Source organism: Scyliorhinus torazame, chromosome 6 (genome assembly GCF_047496885.1).
Source record: "Scyliorhinus torazame isolate Kashiwa2021f chromosome 6, sScyTor2.1, whole genome shotgun sequence".
In the NCBI taxonomy this organism is placed as follows: Eukaryota; Metazoa; Chordata; class Chondrichthyes; order Carcharhiniformes; family Scyliorhinidae; genus Scyliorhinus; species Scyliorhinus torazame.
In genome coordinates this window covers 92,500,660-92,520,296 of record NC_092712.1, presented here as the reverse complement: position 1 = coordinate 92,520,296, position 19,637 = coordinate 92,500,660, and the positions used below count along the sequence as shown (strand labels likewise).

The following is a 19,637-nucleotide window of genomic DNA, read 5'->3' as shown; positions in this document are numbered from 1 at the left end:
GAGAATGGCCGTTGGCCGCCGTGAATCCCGCCCCCGCCGGTTGCCGAAGTCTCCGGTACCGGATATTCGGCGGGGGCGGGAATCGGGCTGCGCCGGTTGGCGGGCCCCCCCGCTCGATTCTCCGGCCCGGATGGGCCGAAGTCCCGCCGATAAATTGCCTGTCCCGCCGGCGTGGATTAAACCACCTCTCTTACCGGCGGGACAAGGCGGCGTGGGCGGGCTCCGGGGTCCTGGGGGGGGGGGCGCGGGGCGATCTGACCCTGGGGGGTGCCCCCACGGTGGCCTGGCCTGCGATCGGGGCCCACCGATCCGCGGGCGGGCCTGTGCCGTGGGGGCACTCTTTCCCTTCCGCCTCCGCCACGGTCTCCACCATGGCGGAGGCGGAAGAGACTCTCTCCACTGCGCATGCGCGGGAAACTGTCAGCAGCCGCTGACGCTCCCGCGCATGCGCCGCCCCGACATGTCATTTCCGCGCCAGCTGGCGGGGCAACAAAGGCCGTTTCCGCCAGCTGGCGGGGCGGAAATCCCTCCGTTGCCGGCCTAGCCCCTCAATGTTGGGGCTCGGCCCCCAAAGATGCGGAGCATTCCGCACCTTTGGGGCGGCGCGATGCCCGTCTGATTGGCACCGTTTTGGGCGCCAGTCGGCGGACATCGCGCCGTTTGGGGAGAATTTCGCCCCTGATCTCCAAGCATTCAGCATAGTCTGGTTATAGTTTTTTTTAAAATGAGCAGTTCTGTATTCTGAAGACACAGCCATAGAAATTAAGATATTAAGACTTACTTCATCATGGTACTGTATTCTCTAATCTTTCTGCTAATTAAATCTCTGCTTGTAACTCCTGTATCCTATGAGTTAAAAGAATGGTACATATTATTCCTTTTCTTTATCCATGTCCTCTCTGTCAAACTTTATTACAAAAGAGCTGTACTCTTTTGTAATAAAAAATTACAAGTGCTGAAGAGTTATTTTAAGAGCACATCACAAAACAAGGGCATGTAACAAAGATATGAAACTGTGGAATTTAGCTTATCGTAAAAACTACAATTATACCAGACATTCATAAAACATCGTATAATGTGAAATAACAGCTTTAATACACAAGTCTTAAACAAACCATATGAGCAGAGTTATGAAAGAGGGAACATTGATGCAAGATTAAATTAAAACGGGATTTTGGACAGAGCAGGAAAAAACATTTTACACACAGGATTTGGGGCTGTGGAATGCACCACCAGAATGTGAATAAGCAGAGACCATATCAACAGGTAAGCATAGATTAATAAGGTGTTAACGAAATACATTACGTGCAATCAACCAGCAAGTTATGGAGAGAAATAACGCTCGACTTCCACAATGCCACAAGTTGCTGGATGCTTTGTGCCACTCTGCCCATGAACTTTGCGAAAACAGCATTTTGTATAAATTCCATCAAATTACTGCAATTCCACATTAATTGTCCAGCATATTCTACACAAAAAGTTAAGTCTAGTAATGGATAGCACAACTACTCTTTTAACACAATATTTCATAAGGAATGCCAATCAACCTTCTCTGGTCAGGAAGTGAATTAAAAGCATGGCATCTCATTTGTTCAGCTCGAGTTGTTGACGATTTTGAAAGTTATATTTTAGAATGTTTCATACCTTTCCTTTCTCTTGCCTCTCTGTCAAACTCATTTTTCTTTCCCTCTCAATTTTGATGTTGAATTAATGTACATTAATGCATAATCCTTCTCTCACCTTCCTCTATTAATTTCTTCATCCTTAAATCTCATTAGCTGATGAGATACAATATTGCTCCACTCGTATATCAAGGTCTCAGATGCCCCATGGTCCTTATGCTATCAGTTAGCACGTCAGCAATTTACAGGGCAAACACATGTTCACTTGAAGGGTACAGGGAGAAGTTTAATGGGGACTGAAATAAATTTACACACAATGCAGTGAGCAGAGGTCCTGTTCCAGCAAATTTCAATCCATTTTTGTTTGTGGGATCTCACTGTTTACTAATTTTTTTTTTTTTTTTTTTAAACCGCCCAACAGTGCTGTTGGGTCCCTTAGGTCTGTACTGAACTGTCACCCAAGATTATGTGCTCAAGGCTTGGGATGGGAATTCAACCAACAACCGCCATATTTAATGTAAAAATGTTTCCAACTAAACCAAGCTGGAAATCTGGACATGACACCAGAATATGGATGGCACGGTGGCACAGTGGCTAGCACTGCTGCCTCACAGTGCCAGGGACCCGGGTTGAATTCTGGCCTTGAGTGACTGTCCGTGTGGAGTTTGCACATTTTCTCCATGTCTGCGTGGGTGTCCTCCAGGTGCTCCGGTTTCCTCCCAGTCTGAAGATGTGTGGGTTAGATGGATTGGCCATGATAAGATTGCCCCTTAATGCAGGGTAGGTTACGAGGATGGGGTGGAGTGGATGGGGGAGTGGGCCTGGGTGGAGTGCTCTCTCGAAAAGTAGGTGGGCCAAATGGTCTCCTTCTGTACTGAAACACACTTTTACTAACTGAACATAAACTTTTGAAATTATGGTAATGAAACAGAATAATGAAATGAAAATGAAATGAAAATCGCTTATTGTCATAAGTAGGCTTTGAATGAAGTTACTGTGAAAAAACCCCTAGTCGCCACATTCCGGCGCCTGTTCGGGGAGGCTGTTACGGGAATCGAACCGTGCTGCTGGCCTGCCTTAGTCTACTTTCAAAGCCAGCGATTTAGCCCTGTGCTAAACAGCCCCTGCTGTTTGCATTTAATGACTGCATTTAATCATAGTTCACAAAGGACCAAAGGCATCTCTCTCAAATAGAGACACACAATTGGTTATATGTAACCTGAGGAGTATTATTCCACAAGCATGAGCAGGCCCCCATGAACCACCAGAGCGGGTACAGGATTTGAACCTCCACCATTGGGGTCATTCTGAATCGCACTCTAGACTATATATATATATATTATATATATATGATTACAAAATAGTAAGAATACTCTAAGTTTTAAGATAAATACTTTGTCCAATAAGATTTATGAATCCACATGCAATTTTTTATGTCAATTAAATACTTTATGTGCATGTAGTTCCATCATTTTGAAACAAAGTTTTGATACTTTATTATGGCTGCTTCAGTTGCAAAGTACAAATACAAGCTCAAAAAAATAATGCATCAACACAAGTTCAAAGAACTAGATGTGGAGGAGGCAAAAACTGAAGAAACATTGTTCATTTTCTTCTGTTCTACCGTTCCATTATGACATGCACTTACTTCATCATCTAGATTGCTGTTTTCTTGTATGCTCTTAATCCATGCCAACATATCTTCTCGATTCTCTGCCTGAAAGAGGTATTCACACTCGGACGTGGTTAATCGAAACACATGCTTGCGCTTGGTATCACTGTACGAGATGTCTATCAAGCAGGCTTTGATGCTGATTGGTTGTTCTTCTTCAATTTGGCCAGACGTATGAGTTAGTTTGTCCTTTTTATCTTTGTACAGGAATAGGGAGTATCCACGAAGAACTACATACATTTGCTTCCATGGCCGAATGCTGCCACCAACACGCTGTAATATTTAAAACAAAGAATTCCTAATTGAAATGGATCAATTCATTTTCACATTTAGATTTTCTTTTCATTATTTCCTCCCACTCAGGATAGAGAAAGGTTGATTGAAAAATGATGCAGGTGCATTGTAAGTATGGGTATCCTGTTAAAAAAGAAAATTCTGTGTAATTTTAAAAATAATTCTTCATATACAAGTAGGAAAAGAAACACTTGCAAATGTAAAGCATCGTATCACATCTCTGAACAATTTCCAAGGACTGGATTTTACACCCCACCCACACTACCAGGTGTGTTTTTGGCAGGGGTGAAACATCTGCAGTGTTACCCAGTCCACCACCTTTGCACCCACCCCGAGCTGCCCCCATAGAATGTTAGATGGTCAGGCACAAAACAGAGAGCCCACCATCATTCAGGGTGTGTTCTATCTGCAACCCCATCCCGTCCAAGTTGTACCCCCATGACCTCTTTTGTTCCATGTCGCCTGTCCTCCAAAACTGGCTCCTGAACCCTCTCACCCCATGCTCTCCAATCTCTCTCTGCCCTGAAAGTCTGGGACTTACACCAGTCTTTGACAGCCATTGTTTTTCTTCATGTTCCTGCTTCCAGTCCTGGCAGGTCCACTACTAAGCTTGGGCACTGCCAGGATTGCTAGAACTACTGGGCAATCTCGAGGGTGGGATTTCCACTGAGGGGTGGAAATCAGACTCTCAGCTGCTTAAAACCACAAGCAGCTGCAGGGCTTTTTAAATTTGGATTGCCTGCCACCCAAAGTTTCTCCTGGGGCGGTAGGTGCGGTTTTTTTGTGGCTGGACAACAGGAGGTGAGGATTTGCAACTGGGCAATACCTCTTAAAGCAACTAAAATTATCTTTAATGTACATCCTACAATTCCTCTGGCACTATGAATCGGAACATAAAATGTTCATTTTTATCCAGGACATTAGAAAAAGGAAGAAGGCAGCCATTTAGCATTTCCTGATTGTTCAGCCATTCAAGATCATGACTGTCCTTAACATATCTCCTCATATCTGCCTTTATCCCATATCTCTTTTTTAAAAAAAATTAAAGTGCCCAATTCTTTTTTTTTCCAATTAAGGGGCAATTTAGCATAGCCAATACATCTACACTGCATACCTTTGAGTTGTGGGGGTGAGACCCACGCAGGGATGTGAAGAAAGTGAAAATTCCTCATAGACAGTCGCCAGAGGCCGGAATTGATCCCTGGTCCCTGGAGCTGAGTGGCAGTGTAAACCACTGTGCCGCCCTTAATCAACTCTTAATACCTTTGATAAACAACTCTATTAATTTCAAGTTCTAAAGCTAACGATCCACGTATATTGTCATTTGCAGAAGAGCATTTCACACTTCTACCACCCTTTTCATGTCGAAGTGTTGCCCAAGGGGAAGTGTTACCTTTAGTGGGGGTGGTGGTGAAGGGGTATTATCACTGGACAAGTGATGCAGAGACCCAGGATTTGAACCCGGCACGACAGATGGTGAAGTTTGAATTAAAATCTGGAATTAAAATTCCAACAATGACCTTGAAGCCATTGTCAATTGCTGTAAAAACCCATCGGGTGCCCTAATGTCCTTTAGGAAAGGAAGTCTGCTGTCCTTACCTGTTCCAGCCTATATGTGATTCCAGATTCACAGCAATGTGGTTGACTCGCAAATGCATTCTGAAATGGCCGAGCGAGCCACTCAGTTCAAGAGCAATTAGGGATGGGCAATAAATGCTGGCCAAGCCAGCAACGGCCACATCCAATGAATGAAAAAAAAATTCACCCCTGAAAGAGCTGCCTCAAAGTTTATGACTATTCCCCCTAGTCATAGACTTCTTGATCAGTGGAAATTATTCTTTTACATCTATCCTATAAAGTCCCCTTAACAAATCACCCCTTAACAATCTAAATTCCAAGAAATACAACCCGTTTGCACAATCTCTCCATGTAATTTAATCCTTGGAGTCTAAGTATCATTGCAGTAAATCTGTGCAGCACTTCCTCAAAAGCCAACAAATCCAGAACTGCTCATGGGTGTAGTCTAATCCAGAGCTTTATCGACCTGAAACATGATTTTGTCCCGGGTGTTCTAATTACTAGATATAAAGGGCGCTCTATGTACCTAAATATTGGGCCAAATTGTCTTCTTCTGCGCCGTAACTCTAGGTTTCCGATGGGTCATCAGCAAATTTGGATGTTTGAGGTAACTCAGGGGCACTTCGTGTCCAGGACGTCCATGGTGTGCAGGGATTGTGTTCAGATGCAGCTATTCAAAATTTGCATTTCAAATCTGGAGTAGAGGCTGGAGTCACTGTAGAACATATGCAAGTTGTGATCTTCGTAGATAGTGCGTACCATGAGGTGGTCACCACTGGACAGGTAGTGCAGGAGCCCCTGGGTCCATCTCCCTTTCTGACAAATTTTCCATTTTGGATACTGCAGGGGAAGGTTGTTTCTCAGGGGAAGGGAGCAACAGCTAAGTCTGTGCCACGACAAGTGGCCCAGCTGGGAGGGGGATGCAATATTATTAGGGGATTCTATCCTTAGGGCAACAGACAGTAGTTTCTGCAGCCACAGACTTGACACCAGGACGGCATGTTGCTTACCTGGTGACAGGGGCCGGGATTCTTCTCTGGTCAATTTTCCCGTCGGCAGTGCACCCCTGCCAGCGGGTTTCGTGGCGGTAATGGATGATTACAGTGGGAAATCCCATCGGCAAGTGGAGGGAAGATAGAAGCCGGAGGCCAGCAAACGACATGCAGTCGGGGAGCACGTGGTTGGCAGACAAGAGTATCCCGCCCAGGGTCAAGGAATGCAGCTGCAAGACATTCTGAAGTGGGAGGGTAAACAGCCAGAGGTCGAGATCCATATAGGTACAATTGACATAGGTTAAAAAGAGAGATGAGGTCCTAAAAGCAGAATATAGGCAGTGAGGAAATAAATGAAAAAGCAGGACCTCAAAAGATGGTAATCTCAGAATTGCTCCCAGTGCCATGTGCTAGTGAGATCAGAAATACAATAGATCAGATAAATGCGTGGCTGGAGAGATGGCACAGAAGGGAGAGATTTTGGTTCCTAAAGAATTGGGACAGATCATGAGGAAGATGGGACCTGTACAAGCTGGACTGGTTACACCCCTGAAGGACCAGGGCCAATATACTTGTAGGGACAGGGTGTGGGTTTAAACTAGGAGTGGAAGGGGCGTGGGAACCTGTGTGAAGAGCCACAAGAGAGAGAAATAAAGATAGAATGGAAAGTAAAAAGTAAAAAGCAAAAATGGAAGGCAGAGGAAACAAAGGCTAGTAGCAAACGGCCATCGTACGAGACAAAATGTACAAAAACGATAAAAGGACTAAAGGCACTGTATTTGAATGCATGGAACATTCACAATAAGGCTGACGAGTTAACAGTATAAATAGAAGTAAATGGGTACAATATGATTGCGATTATGGATACATTACGACAGGGTAACCAAGGCTGGGAATATCCAAGGGTACTCAATATTTAGGAAGGACTGGCAATAAGGAAAAAAGGAGGCAGGGTGGGATAGTGCTGTTAGTTGCATAAGACACTAATTAGACCTCAACTAGAGTATTGTGTCCATTTCTGGGAACGGCACTTTAGGCAGGATGTGAACGTATTGGAGAGACTAGAAAGGGGTTACAAAAATGGTACTAGGGATGAGAAACTTTAGTTATGAAGAAAGATTGGAGAAGTTGGGACTCCTTGGAGAGGGAGACTAAGGAAAGATTTGATGGAGATGTTCAAAATCATGAGACGGCTGGATAGAGTAGATAGGGAGAAACTGTTCCCGCTCGTAAAAGGATCAAGAACCAGGAGACACAGATTTAAAGTGATTTGCAAAAGAAGCGATGCGAGAAAAAGCTTTTTCACACAGTAAGTGGTTCGGGTCTAGAACACCCTGCCTGGGCAAGTTCAATAAAGGCATTCGAAGGGCATTAGATGATTATTGAATAGAAAATTGTGGAGAGTTAAAAGGAAAAGTCACAAAACCATAATGCGAGCACGGGTTGGTTCGGCTGGGTCTGTATCTTGCCAGTTGCGAACAACAGCTGAGATATGCTGTTTGATACGATCAACCAGTCTTCAGGACATATGGCCTACATACTGTAAAACCATAAGACATAGAAGAAGTGGGTCAATTGAGTCTGCACCACCATTTAATGAGATCATGATTTATCTGAGTTGATAATTCTCAACTCCACTTTCCCGCTTTATCCCCATAACTCACGATTCCCTTACTGATTAAAAATCTATCTCAGCCTTGAACATACTTAACAATCCGGCCTCTCCAGCTCTCTGCGCAAAGACTTCCACAGGTTCCCTACCCTCTTGGGGGGGAAGAAATCCCTCCTCATCTGTCTTAGATGGGCGACCCCTTACTCAGATTATGTCCTCTGATCCTAGATTTAACCACAAGGGGAAACAACCTCTCAGCATCTACCCTGTCAAGCCCCCTGAGAATCCTAGATGTCTCAGTAAGGTAGTCTCTCATTCTTCTGAACTCCACCGAGTACAAGCCCGACCTACTTAATCTCTCCTTATCAGAAAATTCCTCCATACCCAGGATCAATCAAGTGAGCTTCTTTGGACTGCCTCCAATGCCAATATATTTTTCCTTAGATAAGAGACCAAACCTCTTCACAGAATTCCATGTGTGGTCTAACTCGTGTCTTATATAGTTTTCGCAAGACTTCCCTATTTTTATACTCCAATCCCTTTGAAATAAAGGCCAACATTTCATTTGCTTTCCCAATTACCTGAACTTGCATGCTAGCTTTTTAGGATTTATGCACTAGGATTCCCAAATCCCACTGTGCTGCAGTTTTCTGCAGTCTTTCTCCATTTAACTAATCAGCTCTTTACTCTTCATACCAAAATGCATAACTATACATTTTCCTACGTTATATTCCATCTGCCAAGTTTTTGCTTCCTTACTTAACCTGTCTTGATCCCTCTGTAGACTGTGTGCCGTCTCCACCATTTGTATCCCCACCTATTTTTGTGTCATCTGCAAAACAGGCATTGATGCATTCACTTCCCTCATCCAAGTCATGAACATATAATGTAAATAACTGTGGCACCAGCACTAATCCCTGTGGCACTCACTTGTTAAAGGTTACCATCCAGAAAATCCCCCACTTAGCCCAACTCGGTCTTCTATTAGCCAATCCTCTATCCATGCTAATATACTGCCCCAACATTATGGGCTCTCATCTTATTAAGTAGCCTTTTGAGCAGTACATTACTGAACGCCTTTTAGAAATCCAAGTATATTACATCGGCTGGTTCCCCTTTATTTAGCTTAATCATTATCGCCATAAAAGAATTCCAATAAACTTTTCATGCATGATTTCTCCTTCAGGAAGCCATACCTAGCATCACAGTGGCATTGAAAGTCACATGCCACATTACTCATCTGTTTGACAGACATATCGTTTTGGCTTGACAGCAGTATCCGGTTAGTGACAAATGCCATGCGTGTGTAGCAGCAGCGTGAAACAGCTTGCTTCACCTGTTACTCATTTTGGGTTTAATATCATACAAACTCATTAACAGGCCGAAGGCCATCACCTATGGCCCTGAAAAGTGCTCAGTCCATCTCAGATTACCCTGGGAGAATAAGGTATCTCTTTTGAGCAAATGTTCATCAAAGAGTTTGCAGGATGTTAAAGTTTGGCAACCAGGGCTGTTTAGCACAGGGCTAAATCGCTGGCTTTGAAAGCAGACCAAGGTAGGCCAGCAGCATGGTTCAATTCCCGCCGGAATGTAGCGACTAGGGGCTTCACAGTAACTTCATTTGAAGCCTACTTGTGACAATAAGTGCTTTTCATTCATTTCATTTTCATGTGACATGGCTGGGTTTCTCAGTCTCGAGAAAACAAAGTTTGTCTTAAGAGGGTCAATGGTAGGGTTCACCCGGAGGTGGCAGCCGTTCGTCGACTTTCTTGGGGAAAATTAAAATGTCAGCAGAAGCAGAATTCCACAGTGGGCGGGGGGGGGGGGGGGGGGGGGAGAGAGCAACTGTTGTTTTATGGGGTGTGTGAAATGGGGTGGAAATGTTTATTGTACCATGTTTATGTCGCTGTTATTGTTATTATTACAAAAACTTGCAAATACCCTCATAAAAATATTTTTCCCAAAAAGTTTGGGAACCATGGCTCTATTCTGATAATGCCACACTAACATCCCATACTAAGGAACATCAGCAGCAGCAAACGGACAGAATCCTTCATGCCTGAAAAGAGCTTAGTTGGACCATCAGTGACAGGTAAATGCAATGACCCAGGATGTTGTCATACTGCCTGCGGTCTAGCAGCATTGAAACAGTTCAAGTTGTTGATGGATTCACACATCCAGGCTCCAAAACAATCTGTCACTTAATGCGGAAATCAACACATGCATTGGTTGCAGTTGTTATGTCCAAGCTAAATATGGGTGTGGAACCCGTGCTGAAAAGGACACAAAACTGAGAGCCTACTAAGCGTGTATCCTCAGTGCACTCCTCTACTGTGGGTCGATCTGGATAAATATGCCAGGAGAAAAGGCTGAAAAGTCAGACAAGGTTGAACAGCCTGAAAAGGCTGACACTTCGCTGCCTCAAAAGTATTCTCGATAGCTCTTGGCAGGACATGGTCATCAACAAGAGATCTGGAGCATATGAATTCCATTAGCATGTGCCTACTGCTAAGCCAACATCGTCAACACTGATTCAATGAAGAGTGCAGGAGGGCATGCCAGAAGTGGCACAGCTGCCTCACAGCGTCAGGGACCTGAGTTAAATTTGGGACTTGGGTGACTGTATGGACTGTGCACTTTCATCCCCATGTCTGTGTGAGTTTTCTACGGGTGCTCCAGTTTCGTTCCACAGTCCAATGATGTGCGGGTTAGGTGGGTTGGCCATGCTAAATTGCCCCTTAGGATCCAAAGATGTGTTGGGTATGTGGGGCTCCAGGGATCGGGCGGGGGGTGGGTGAACCGATGTGGGGTGCTCTTTCAGAGGGTTGGTGTAGAAAGCCGAACGGCCGTCTTCTGCATAGGAATTCTAATTCTAAGTAGCACCAGGCATACTTAAAAATGAAGTATCAATCTGTTGAAGCTACAACTCAGGATTATTTGCATACCAAACAGCATAAGCAGCATGCAATTGACAATGCTAAGAAACCATTGGATCAGATCCAAGTTCTGCAGTCCTGCCACATCCAGCTGCAGGCATTTAAACTACCAACAGGAGGAGGAGGCTCCACAAATATCTCCACTCCCAATAATGGGGGTACCCAGAACATCAGAGGCTGCAGCATTTGCAACAATCTTCAGCCAAAGGTGGATGAAACAGCTTGGCCTCTATGGAGGTCCCCAGCATCACAGGCCAGTCTTCAGCCAATTAAATTCACTCCAAGTGGCATCAAGAAACGGCTGAAGGGACCGAATACTGCAAAGGCAGGCTCCATACCAAGCTGTGATACAACCAGAAAGAATGCTTTCTATGGTACATCTGTAGAAGTTGGTGAGGGTCGTAGCTGGCACGCCAAATTTCCTTCGTCTTCTGAGAAAGTAGAGTCGTTGGTGGGCTTTCTTAACTATAGTGTTGGCATGGGGGGGGACCAGGACAGGTTGTTGGTGATCTATACACTAAAAACTTGAAGCTTTCGACCCCTTTTACTTCGTTCCCATGGATGTAGACAGGGGCATGTTCTCCACTACGCTTCCTGAAGTCGATGACAATCTCCTTTGTTGTGTTGACATTGAGGGAGAGATTATTGTCGTTGCACCAGTTCACCAGATTCTCTATCTCATTCCTGTACTCTGTCTCATCATTGTTTGAAATCCGACCCACTACGGGGGTGTCATCAACAAATTTGAAAATCGAGTTGGAGGGGAATTTGGCCACACAGTCATTGGTGTATAAGAAGTATAGTAGGGGGCTGAGGACACAGCCTTGTGGGGCACCGGTGTGGATGATGATCGTGGAGGAGGTGTTGTTGCCTATCTTTACTGATTGTGGTCTGTGGGTTAGAAAGTTCAGGATCCAGTCACAGAGGGAGAAGCCGAGACCAAGGCCACGGAGTTTGGAGATGAGTTTTGTAGGAATGATGGTGTTGAAGGCCGAGCTGTAGTCGATAAATAGGAGTCTGAGATAGGTGTCTTTGTTATCTAGGTGTTCCAGGGTAGAGTGTAGGGCCATGGAGATGGCATCTGCTGTGGACCTGTTGCAGCGGTAGGCGAACTGTAGTGGATCAAGACAATCTGGGAGGCTGGAGTTGATTCGTGCCATGACTAACCTTTCGAAGCACTTCATGATGATGGATGTCAGAGCAACTGGACGATAGTCATTAAGGCAGGCTTTTTTTTGGGTACAGGGATGATGGTCTTCTTCTTGAAGCAGATAGGGACCTCAGATTGTTGTAAAGAGGTTGAAGATGTCTGCAAATACCCCCGCCAGCTGATCCGCGCCAGACCGGAGTGTTCGTCCGGGTACCCCATCTGGGCCAGTGGCTTTCCATGGGTTGACCTTCGAGAAGGCTGCTCTGATGTCTGCAATGGTGATCTCAGATACAAGTTCATCTGCGGCTTCTGGGGTGGAGGGCTCGCTCTCGCTGACCTCTTGCTCAAAGCGGGCATATAATGCGTTGAGCTCATCAGGGAGGGGTGCGTTGGAGCCGACGATTTTACATGCCTTCATCTTGTAGCCGTTATGTCTTGCAGACCTTGCCATAGACTGCGGGGATCCGTGTGGCTAGCCTGGGACTCGAGCTTGGTCCGGTACTGTCTTTTGGCACCTTTGATGGATTACTTTAGATCATATCTGGCTTTCTTGTAGAGGGCAGGGTCGCCTGACTTGAACGCCTCAGACCTAGACTTCAGCAAAGCAGTGGATATCCCTGTTCATCCAGGGATTCCAGTTGGGAAACACGCTGATTTGCTTCTTTGGCACACAGTCTTCTACATACTTACTAATTAAGTCAGTTACTGTAGTGGCGTATTCGTTCAGGCTGGTCGCAGAGTTTTAAAATACTAACTCTAAGCAGTCCCATAGGAGATCATCCAATTCCTCAGACCAAAAATGCACGACTTTCTTTGACGGATTCTCCCGCTTCAGTTTTTGCTGATACGCAGGGAGGAGCACAGCCTTGTGGTCAGATTTGCCAATGTGTGGGCGGGCGATAGAGCGGTAGGCATGTTTGATATTTGTGTAGCAGTGGTCCAGGATGTTTGAGCCTCTAGTGGAACAGGTGACGTGTCGGTGGTAACTTGGTAGTACGCTCTTGAGCTTGGCCTGATTGAAGTCCCCAGCTACAATGAACAAGGCCTCGGGATGTTTCGTTTCAAGGCTATTTGTGGTGGTGAATATTTCATCCAGTGCGATTTTCACGTTCGCAAAGGGGTGGGATATAAACTGCCGTCAGGATAATGGAGCTGAACTCCCTCGGAAGGTAGTAGGGGCGGCATTTTAGCATCAGGCTTTCTAGGTCCAGGGAGCAGAAACTCGCCAGTGTTGCTACATCTAGGCGCCAGGATGTGTTGATTAGGAGGCAGACCCCACCTCCCCTTGCCTTGCCTGAGGCCGCCGTACGGTCAATTCGGTGGATTGAGAAGCCGTCTGGTGAAGCAGGCGTGAGCCATGTCTCCGTGAAACAGAGCACACAGCAGTCCCTTAGTTCTCTTTGAAAAGTGAGTCTGGCTTTAAGTTCGTCTAGCTTGTTTTCTAGATGTGGAGATGCCGGCGTTGGACTGGGGTGAGCACAGTAAGAAGTCTTACAACACCAGGTTAAAGTCCAACAGGTTTGTTTCGATGTCACTAGCTTTCGGAGCGCTGCTCCTTCCTCAGGTCACCTGAGGAAGGAGCAGCGCTCCGAAAGCTAGTGACATCGAAACAAACCTGTTGGACTTTAACCTGGTGTTGTAAGACTTCTTATTGTTTTCTAGAGATTGAAGATTAGCTAGGAGTCATCTAGGCAGAGGGGCTTTGCGGCCGCATTGTTTCACTCTCACCTGCAGGCCTGCACGTTTTCCACGCTTCCTGGAGTGACTGCTTCTTTTTGAGTCTGGGAGATGGTGAGAGTATGCAGTGTGAAGGGAATAGTTGTGTCCAATGAGGTTATTCACTCTGGTTGGTGTGTGGATGGAGGATATGTTGCCTTGCTTGCGGTTCCTGTGTCGGTAGGTGGGTCTGCACGGTCGAGTGTTCCGAGTCGTTGTCGGGCTGCGGTTTGGCTTCACAGTTCGGTGGATGTCCAGACCACGCTCCGGCGTGGATGGGTCAAAGGCTGGTAAGTGGATGACGTCTCTGGGATCGCAGTTGTGGATGAAGCGATGGCCGGGTCCGTGTGTTGGAGTCTGCAGAGTCCTTTCCAGATCGCGGTCTTCCTTCAGAGGACGGAGGATCTCTAGACCTGGGATGGGGAGATGGCGGGGGGTCAGAGGGTTTACATAAGGTCAGTGACCTTTACATTAAGTTTGCGGGGTGGATGTGGATTTACTGCAAATGTTGAAAGAACTGGTGACGGTTCATTTCCCTCGCACAAAAGATGGGTGGGACATTGGGTAACAGAATTAGTGTTCATTGTTATCGCCTGGGATTCCATTTTGATTGGCTTCTGGGAGAGTAATTCCCAGAATGAACCTGGATTTTTATTTATTTAAATTTGCTTCTCTCATAAGTGTGTATGGTTCCTAGTGGGTGGGAAGCTTTGAAATCTTCTTGTATTTGGAACAGACGCAAATGTGAGACGAGATTCTCCTGTCCACCAGACACGTGTTTCCCGGTGGTCCGCGGTTCCCTGGTGGCAGGTTTCTATCTTCCCATTGGGATTCCCATTGTAACCACCCCACGCCACCAGGGTTGCGCTGCCAGCAGGAAAAGTGAATTGTAATGACCAAAGAATTCCGGCTGTGGTCTTTTATGCTTGCAATGCAACTGCAATGAAACCTTGTTTCCATGTATTTCATAATATTTTAAAATCAAATTGTTTAATTCAATCAACTTGACTCTTGAATGTTGAAGTATCAAAAATCATGGAAAACCTCCAGGTAATGTGGTCCCAAATTGATGGGACATCTTTGGCAAATGCCATACTTTACCTGGAAGTACGCAAGGGAAAAATTGTTCTGTTGCACAAGTCCCTTGACACAGATAGGATTTATGATTGTTGTTAAATATTTGAGAAATGATAGTGCACATTCTATACAACCTTTTGCATTCAGTGATGACAGCAAGCACAATAAAATGCAGTGGGTTGGAATTTACGGATCTTATTTTTTGTGCCAGTTCTGAAATACATAACATACAGGAGAATTCTAATACATTCATTGCTTACAGAGTTTCTAAGTTTTGTGAAAATTCCCAATTGTGAAGGGTTGGTGAAGAAAAGTTAGGGATGTGAAAATTTTGGTCAGCTTTCTTGCATATTAATAAGTAACCTGATTATTTGACTATTGTCCTGCTATGATTATTCAAAACATTTTTTAGCGTGATGAAGACCATCCCGTTCTCTAAAACTGATGTTTTGGGGGCGGCACGTGGCTCAGTGGTTAGCACTGGGACTGCGGTGCTGAGGACCCGGGTTTGAATCGCGGCCCTGTATCACTGTCCATGTGGAGTTTGCATATTCTCCCCATGTCTGCGTGGGTTTCACCCCTACAACCCAAAGATATGCAGGGTAGGTAGATTAGCCACGCTAAATTGCCCCTGTATTGGAAAAAAAATAATTGGCTGCTCTAAATTGTTGTTTTTTTAAACTTTAAAAAACCTGATATTTTACTCATTTATATTTATGCTTTCTGTTCAGAGTTTTTTGGGTGTATTGTTAAATAATAACATGGGTTAGGAGTGCAATGGAATACTCTCCCCTTGCCTGGATGAGTGCAGCTCCAAAATGCTTGATACCATCCAGGACAAAGCATCCTGCTTGATTGGCACCCTATCCACCACCGACACACAGAGTGTACTATCTTCAAGGTGCACCGCAGCAACTCACCCAAGCTCTTTTACTAACATCTTCCAAACCCATGACCTGTACCAACTAGAAGGACAAAGGCAACAAATCCATGCGAATACTAACACCAGCAAGCTCCGATCCAAGCCACACACCATCCTGATATGGAACTACATTGCCATTCCTTCACTGTTGCTGGGTCAAAATCATAGAAACATATAATTTACAGTGCAGAAGGAGGCTATTTGGCCCATTGAGTCTCCACAGGCCCCTGGAAAGAGCACCCTACCCAAGCCCACACCTCCACCCTATCCCCGTAACCAAGTAACAACACCCAATCTTTTTGTACACTAAGGGCAATTTAGCATAGCCAATCCACCTAACCTGCACATCTTTGGATTGTGGGAGGAAACCGGAGCACCGGAGGGAACACATGCAGGCATGGGAAGAACGTGCAGACTTCGCACAGACAGTGACACAAGCTGGGAATCGAACCTGGTATCCTGGAGCTGTGATGCAATTGTGCTAACTACTGTGCTACCGTGCTGCCCCATCTTAGAACTCACTTCCCAACAGCACTATTGGTGCACCTATACCAGATGGATTGCAGTGATTCAAGAATCTGGGTCATCACCAGCTTCTATGGGGCAATGACAAAGGGGCAGTAAATGCTGGCCTAGCTAGTGACACCCACATCCCATGAAAGGATAATTTTAAAAAAATTACCCCTGGAGACCAGAATCGTACTGAACTTCAATACATGGACAAACATTTGCATAAAATTTCAAAATACCAGCATTCAACTACAGTCACACTGTGGCTTGAAACAAGCTAAAATACTGATGCATTATTAGGATAATCTGTAAACAAGGCATTTTCTTTAGTTAATTGTTTACAACTCTGAACATAATGTCCCCTGGCTGATCATTCAAAAAGCAAAGAATTTTATAACCAGCATTAAGTTCTTTTTTAAAAAGTGATAAAATCTGATTCACAAGTGCTCTTAGCATTACCTTTCCTTTTTCTGTAAGAATCTGACGAAACTGCAGCCATCCTTCTTTTGAAGCATCGCTAAAGCTATCTGATGAAGAGTCTCTTCTTGGGCTCACATCGTCTGAAAACTTCAGGCTGTCTGGGGCCTAAAGAAAATGTCAGAGTTACAGTGCAACACATTCCACTGCAAGTCATACGAGAACCAAAATTGGATCGATGGATTGATAAACGAGAACAACAGAGTCCAACAATAAACTTTACCAGAAACATTACTCCAGCTATGTCTCAAACGTAAGGAGAAATACAATACTGGCACATCATTCTTCTTTTTAACGCAAGTTATATTTCCTCCCATATGAACCTTCAACTTCAGGAAGAAAACTTATCTGGCATTAGCCATGCAAGGAACATACCAACAGACTACTGTAATGCTTCTGCTAAATTAATACTGTGCAAATTGTTTGGCATTGCACTTTCCTGCTACAGTGTGCCACTGTATTCGGCCTACATAGACACTACTGTGATACTGAACCTTGTTTTGAATTTCTGAAGGGCCTTTGTTACTGTGAATACATCAGATGCCAGGCTAAATCATTTACATACATTCTCCTAAATGTTAATTCTAGGAAATATATTGACCAGTCGAGGGGAAAAGCGGAGAGAATCTAACTGAAAGTTTAAAAATGTCCATTTGAACAGCTCAGCTTTCTTTAAACAAGTGTTGTTTACTTACTACTTGAATACAGGGTGTATCAATGGCTTGAACTAGATTGAAGTTTCCATACAATTAACAAATGGGGAACGAGGATGGGGATGATACGTACTTTATATATAAAAAAAAGTTACAAACCTTTATTCCTTGCAGGCTGGGTATTGGCTTCACTGAATTTCTGCTGAAAATAACATTTCTTATTAATGAAATAGAGTTAATTAGATCATTAAATTGCAAAAAAGATCCAGTCTGCAAATAAACTTACAACTTTTCTTCTCTATAATTATCTAATCCTTCATCGTATGATTTTGATCGCTCAGTTTTTCCACTCTGTTGGGAATCAGTAGACGTTCTAATGGCATCTGAAGAAAATTCTTAGAATCAATAATGCAACATAGCCATGGTCTGTAATCGATAGAACAAAATCTACATTTCTTCACTTCAAATTTGTACTTGAGCACCTACCTTGATCATGTGACAATTGCCGACGAAAAAGAGGGGACGGTTTATTCGGACTGGAAGGTACTGCAGTTACGGTTAGTATTTCAGACACTCCAGCTGAAATTACCGCTGATGCGGGAATGTGGGCAAACTCATGGTCGACACTAGGACTTGTGGGTTCATCTAGGATTGACATTAAAGAATATCAATTAAATCTCTACCGTTGAACATAAACAGGGACTTTTGAACCTTTATATTTATTTTTGGCAAATTCAAAAAGCATTACAACATATTCAGTAAGAAGTTTTACAACACCAGGTTAAAGTCCAACAGGTTTGTTTTGATGTCACTAGCTTTCGGAGTGCTGCTCCTTCCTCAGGTGAAGAAGGAGCCTGAGGAAGGAGCAGCGCTCCGAAAGCTAGTGACATCGAAACAAACCTGTTGGACTTTAACCTGGTGTTGTAAAACTTCTTACTGTGCTCACCCCAGTCCAACGCCGGCATCTCCACATCATAACATATTCAGTAATCAATGTACAACTGGCTATTAAATGCAAAATTTTAACAAAAAGATTATAACATTTGCAGAACCTTCAATTTTCTTGAAAACATCCATTCTGCACCAACTTTAATATTTGTTTTACCATGATGAGTGTTTACAAATAGTGCTTTAACTATTTTGCATTAAGTGCTAGGTTAACTGCTATTCTGACTTAAATATTGCACGCACTGATCCAAATGGCCTCAATTCTTGCACCATAATAATGGTACATCTACTTTATACATTATTATTCCAGTGGAAAAGCTCCAGGACATTCTGGTGTGAATGAGTTATGCTAGTTTTATACCAAATTTCCACAGCATTGCTCCACTGAAACCGTCAGTAAAAGAGTAAAATGTTTTTTTAAAATAAATGTATTTTATTACAAACGTATATAAAAAGTTACAACACAAACAATTCGGGAAACAAGCTTCCCACTGAACAACTATACCATTTGTACAAATGTTTCCCCTTTTTCACCCCGCCCTCCCCCTCCTCGACGAACAACTCCTCAAACAAGGCCACGAACTTCCGCCACCTCGCCACAAAACCTTCCGCAGCTCCAGGGTCCCAGGTTCGATTCCGGCTTGGGTCACTGTCTGTGCGGAGTCTGCACATCCTCCCCGTCTGTGCGTGGGTTTCTTCCGGGTGCTCCGGTTTCCTCCCACAGTCCAAAGATGTGCAGGTTAGGTGGATTGGCCATGATAAATTGCCCTTAGTGTCCAAAATTGCCCATAGTGTTGGGTGGGGTTACTGGGTTATGGGGATAGGGTGGAGGTGTTGACCTTGGGTAGGGTGCTCTTTCCAAGTGCCGGTGCAGACTCGATGGGCCGAATGGCCTCCTTCTGCACTGTAAATTCTATGATATATTCTATGAAAGTTCGAAAGTCCCCCAGCCAGGCCATTACCCGCGGTGGCGTTGCTGAGCGCCACTCCAATAAGATTCATCGCCGGGCAATCAGAGAGCTGAAGGCCACAACATCAGCCCTCCTCCCCTCCATCAGCTCCGGCTTTTCCGATATCCCAAATATCATCACCAAAGGGTCTGGCCTAACCTCCTTCCCCACTATCCTTGCTAACGCCGCAAACACTCCCGCCCAGAATCTCTCCAACTTTTTGCAGCCCTAGAACATATGTGCGTGATTCGCTAGTCCTCGGCCTCACTTCTCACACTCATCATGCCACTCCCTGTACGACCTTGAACTGTATCAATCAGGCTCATACTCGCATGCGAGTTCACATTTACCCTTCGTAGCACCTCACTATATACTCCCCACCTTATCTCCCCACCCAGCTCCCCTACCCATTTCTTCTTAATCCTCACCACCCACTCACCACCCTGTTCACCCAGTCGCCTGTATATGTCTCTGAGCTTACACTCCCCTTCCACATCAGGAAGCAACAGTCGCTCCTGCAGGGTGTAC

The 19,637-nt window shown here is 44.7% G+C and overlaps 1 protein-coding gene across 10 annotated transcripts in view; it reads right to left on the bottom strand.

Annotated features, from left to right (window-relative positions):
- arhgap21a (Rho GTPase activating protein 21a) overlaps positions 1-19,637 on the bottom strand; it is a 312,775-nt gene that overhangs the window by 56,080 nt on the left and 237,058 nt on the right. For 7 of the 10 annotated variants that reach the window (XR_011947721.1, XM_072508463.1, XM_072508459.1 and 4 more), the window contains 6 exons: positions 17,698-17,856; positions 17,498-17,606; positions 17,371-17,413; positions 16,541-16,666; positions 3,271-3,567; positions 782-846 (listed from right to left, as the gene is read on the bottom strand). Coding sequence is in view for 9 of the 10 variants with exons in the window: in XM_072508463.1 (XP_072364564.1) it covers positions 782-846; positions 3,271-3,567; positions 16,541-16,666; positions 17,371-17,413; positions 17,498-17,606; positions 17,698-17,856 (799 nt within the window). In the remaining variant the exon portion in view is untranslated. The remainder of the gene's footprint in view (positions 1-781; positions 847-3,270; positions 3,568-16,540; positions 16,667-17,370; positions 17,414-17,497; positions 17,607-17,697; positions 17,857-19,637) is intronic. The other 3 variants (XM_072508455.1, XM_072508457.1, XM_072508456.1) reach the window with 3 other exon arrangements.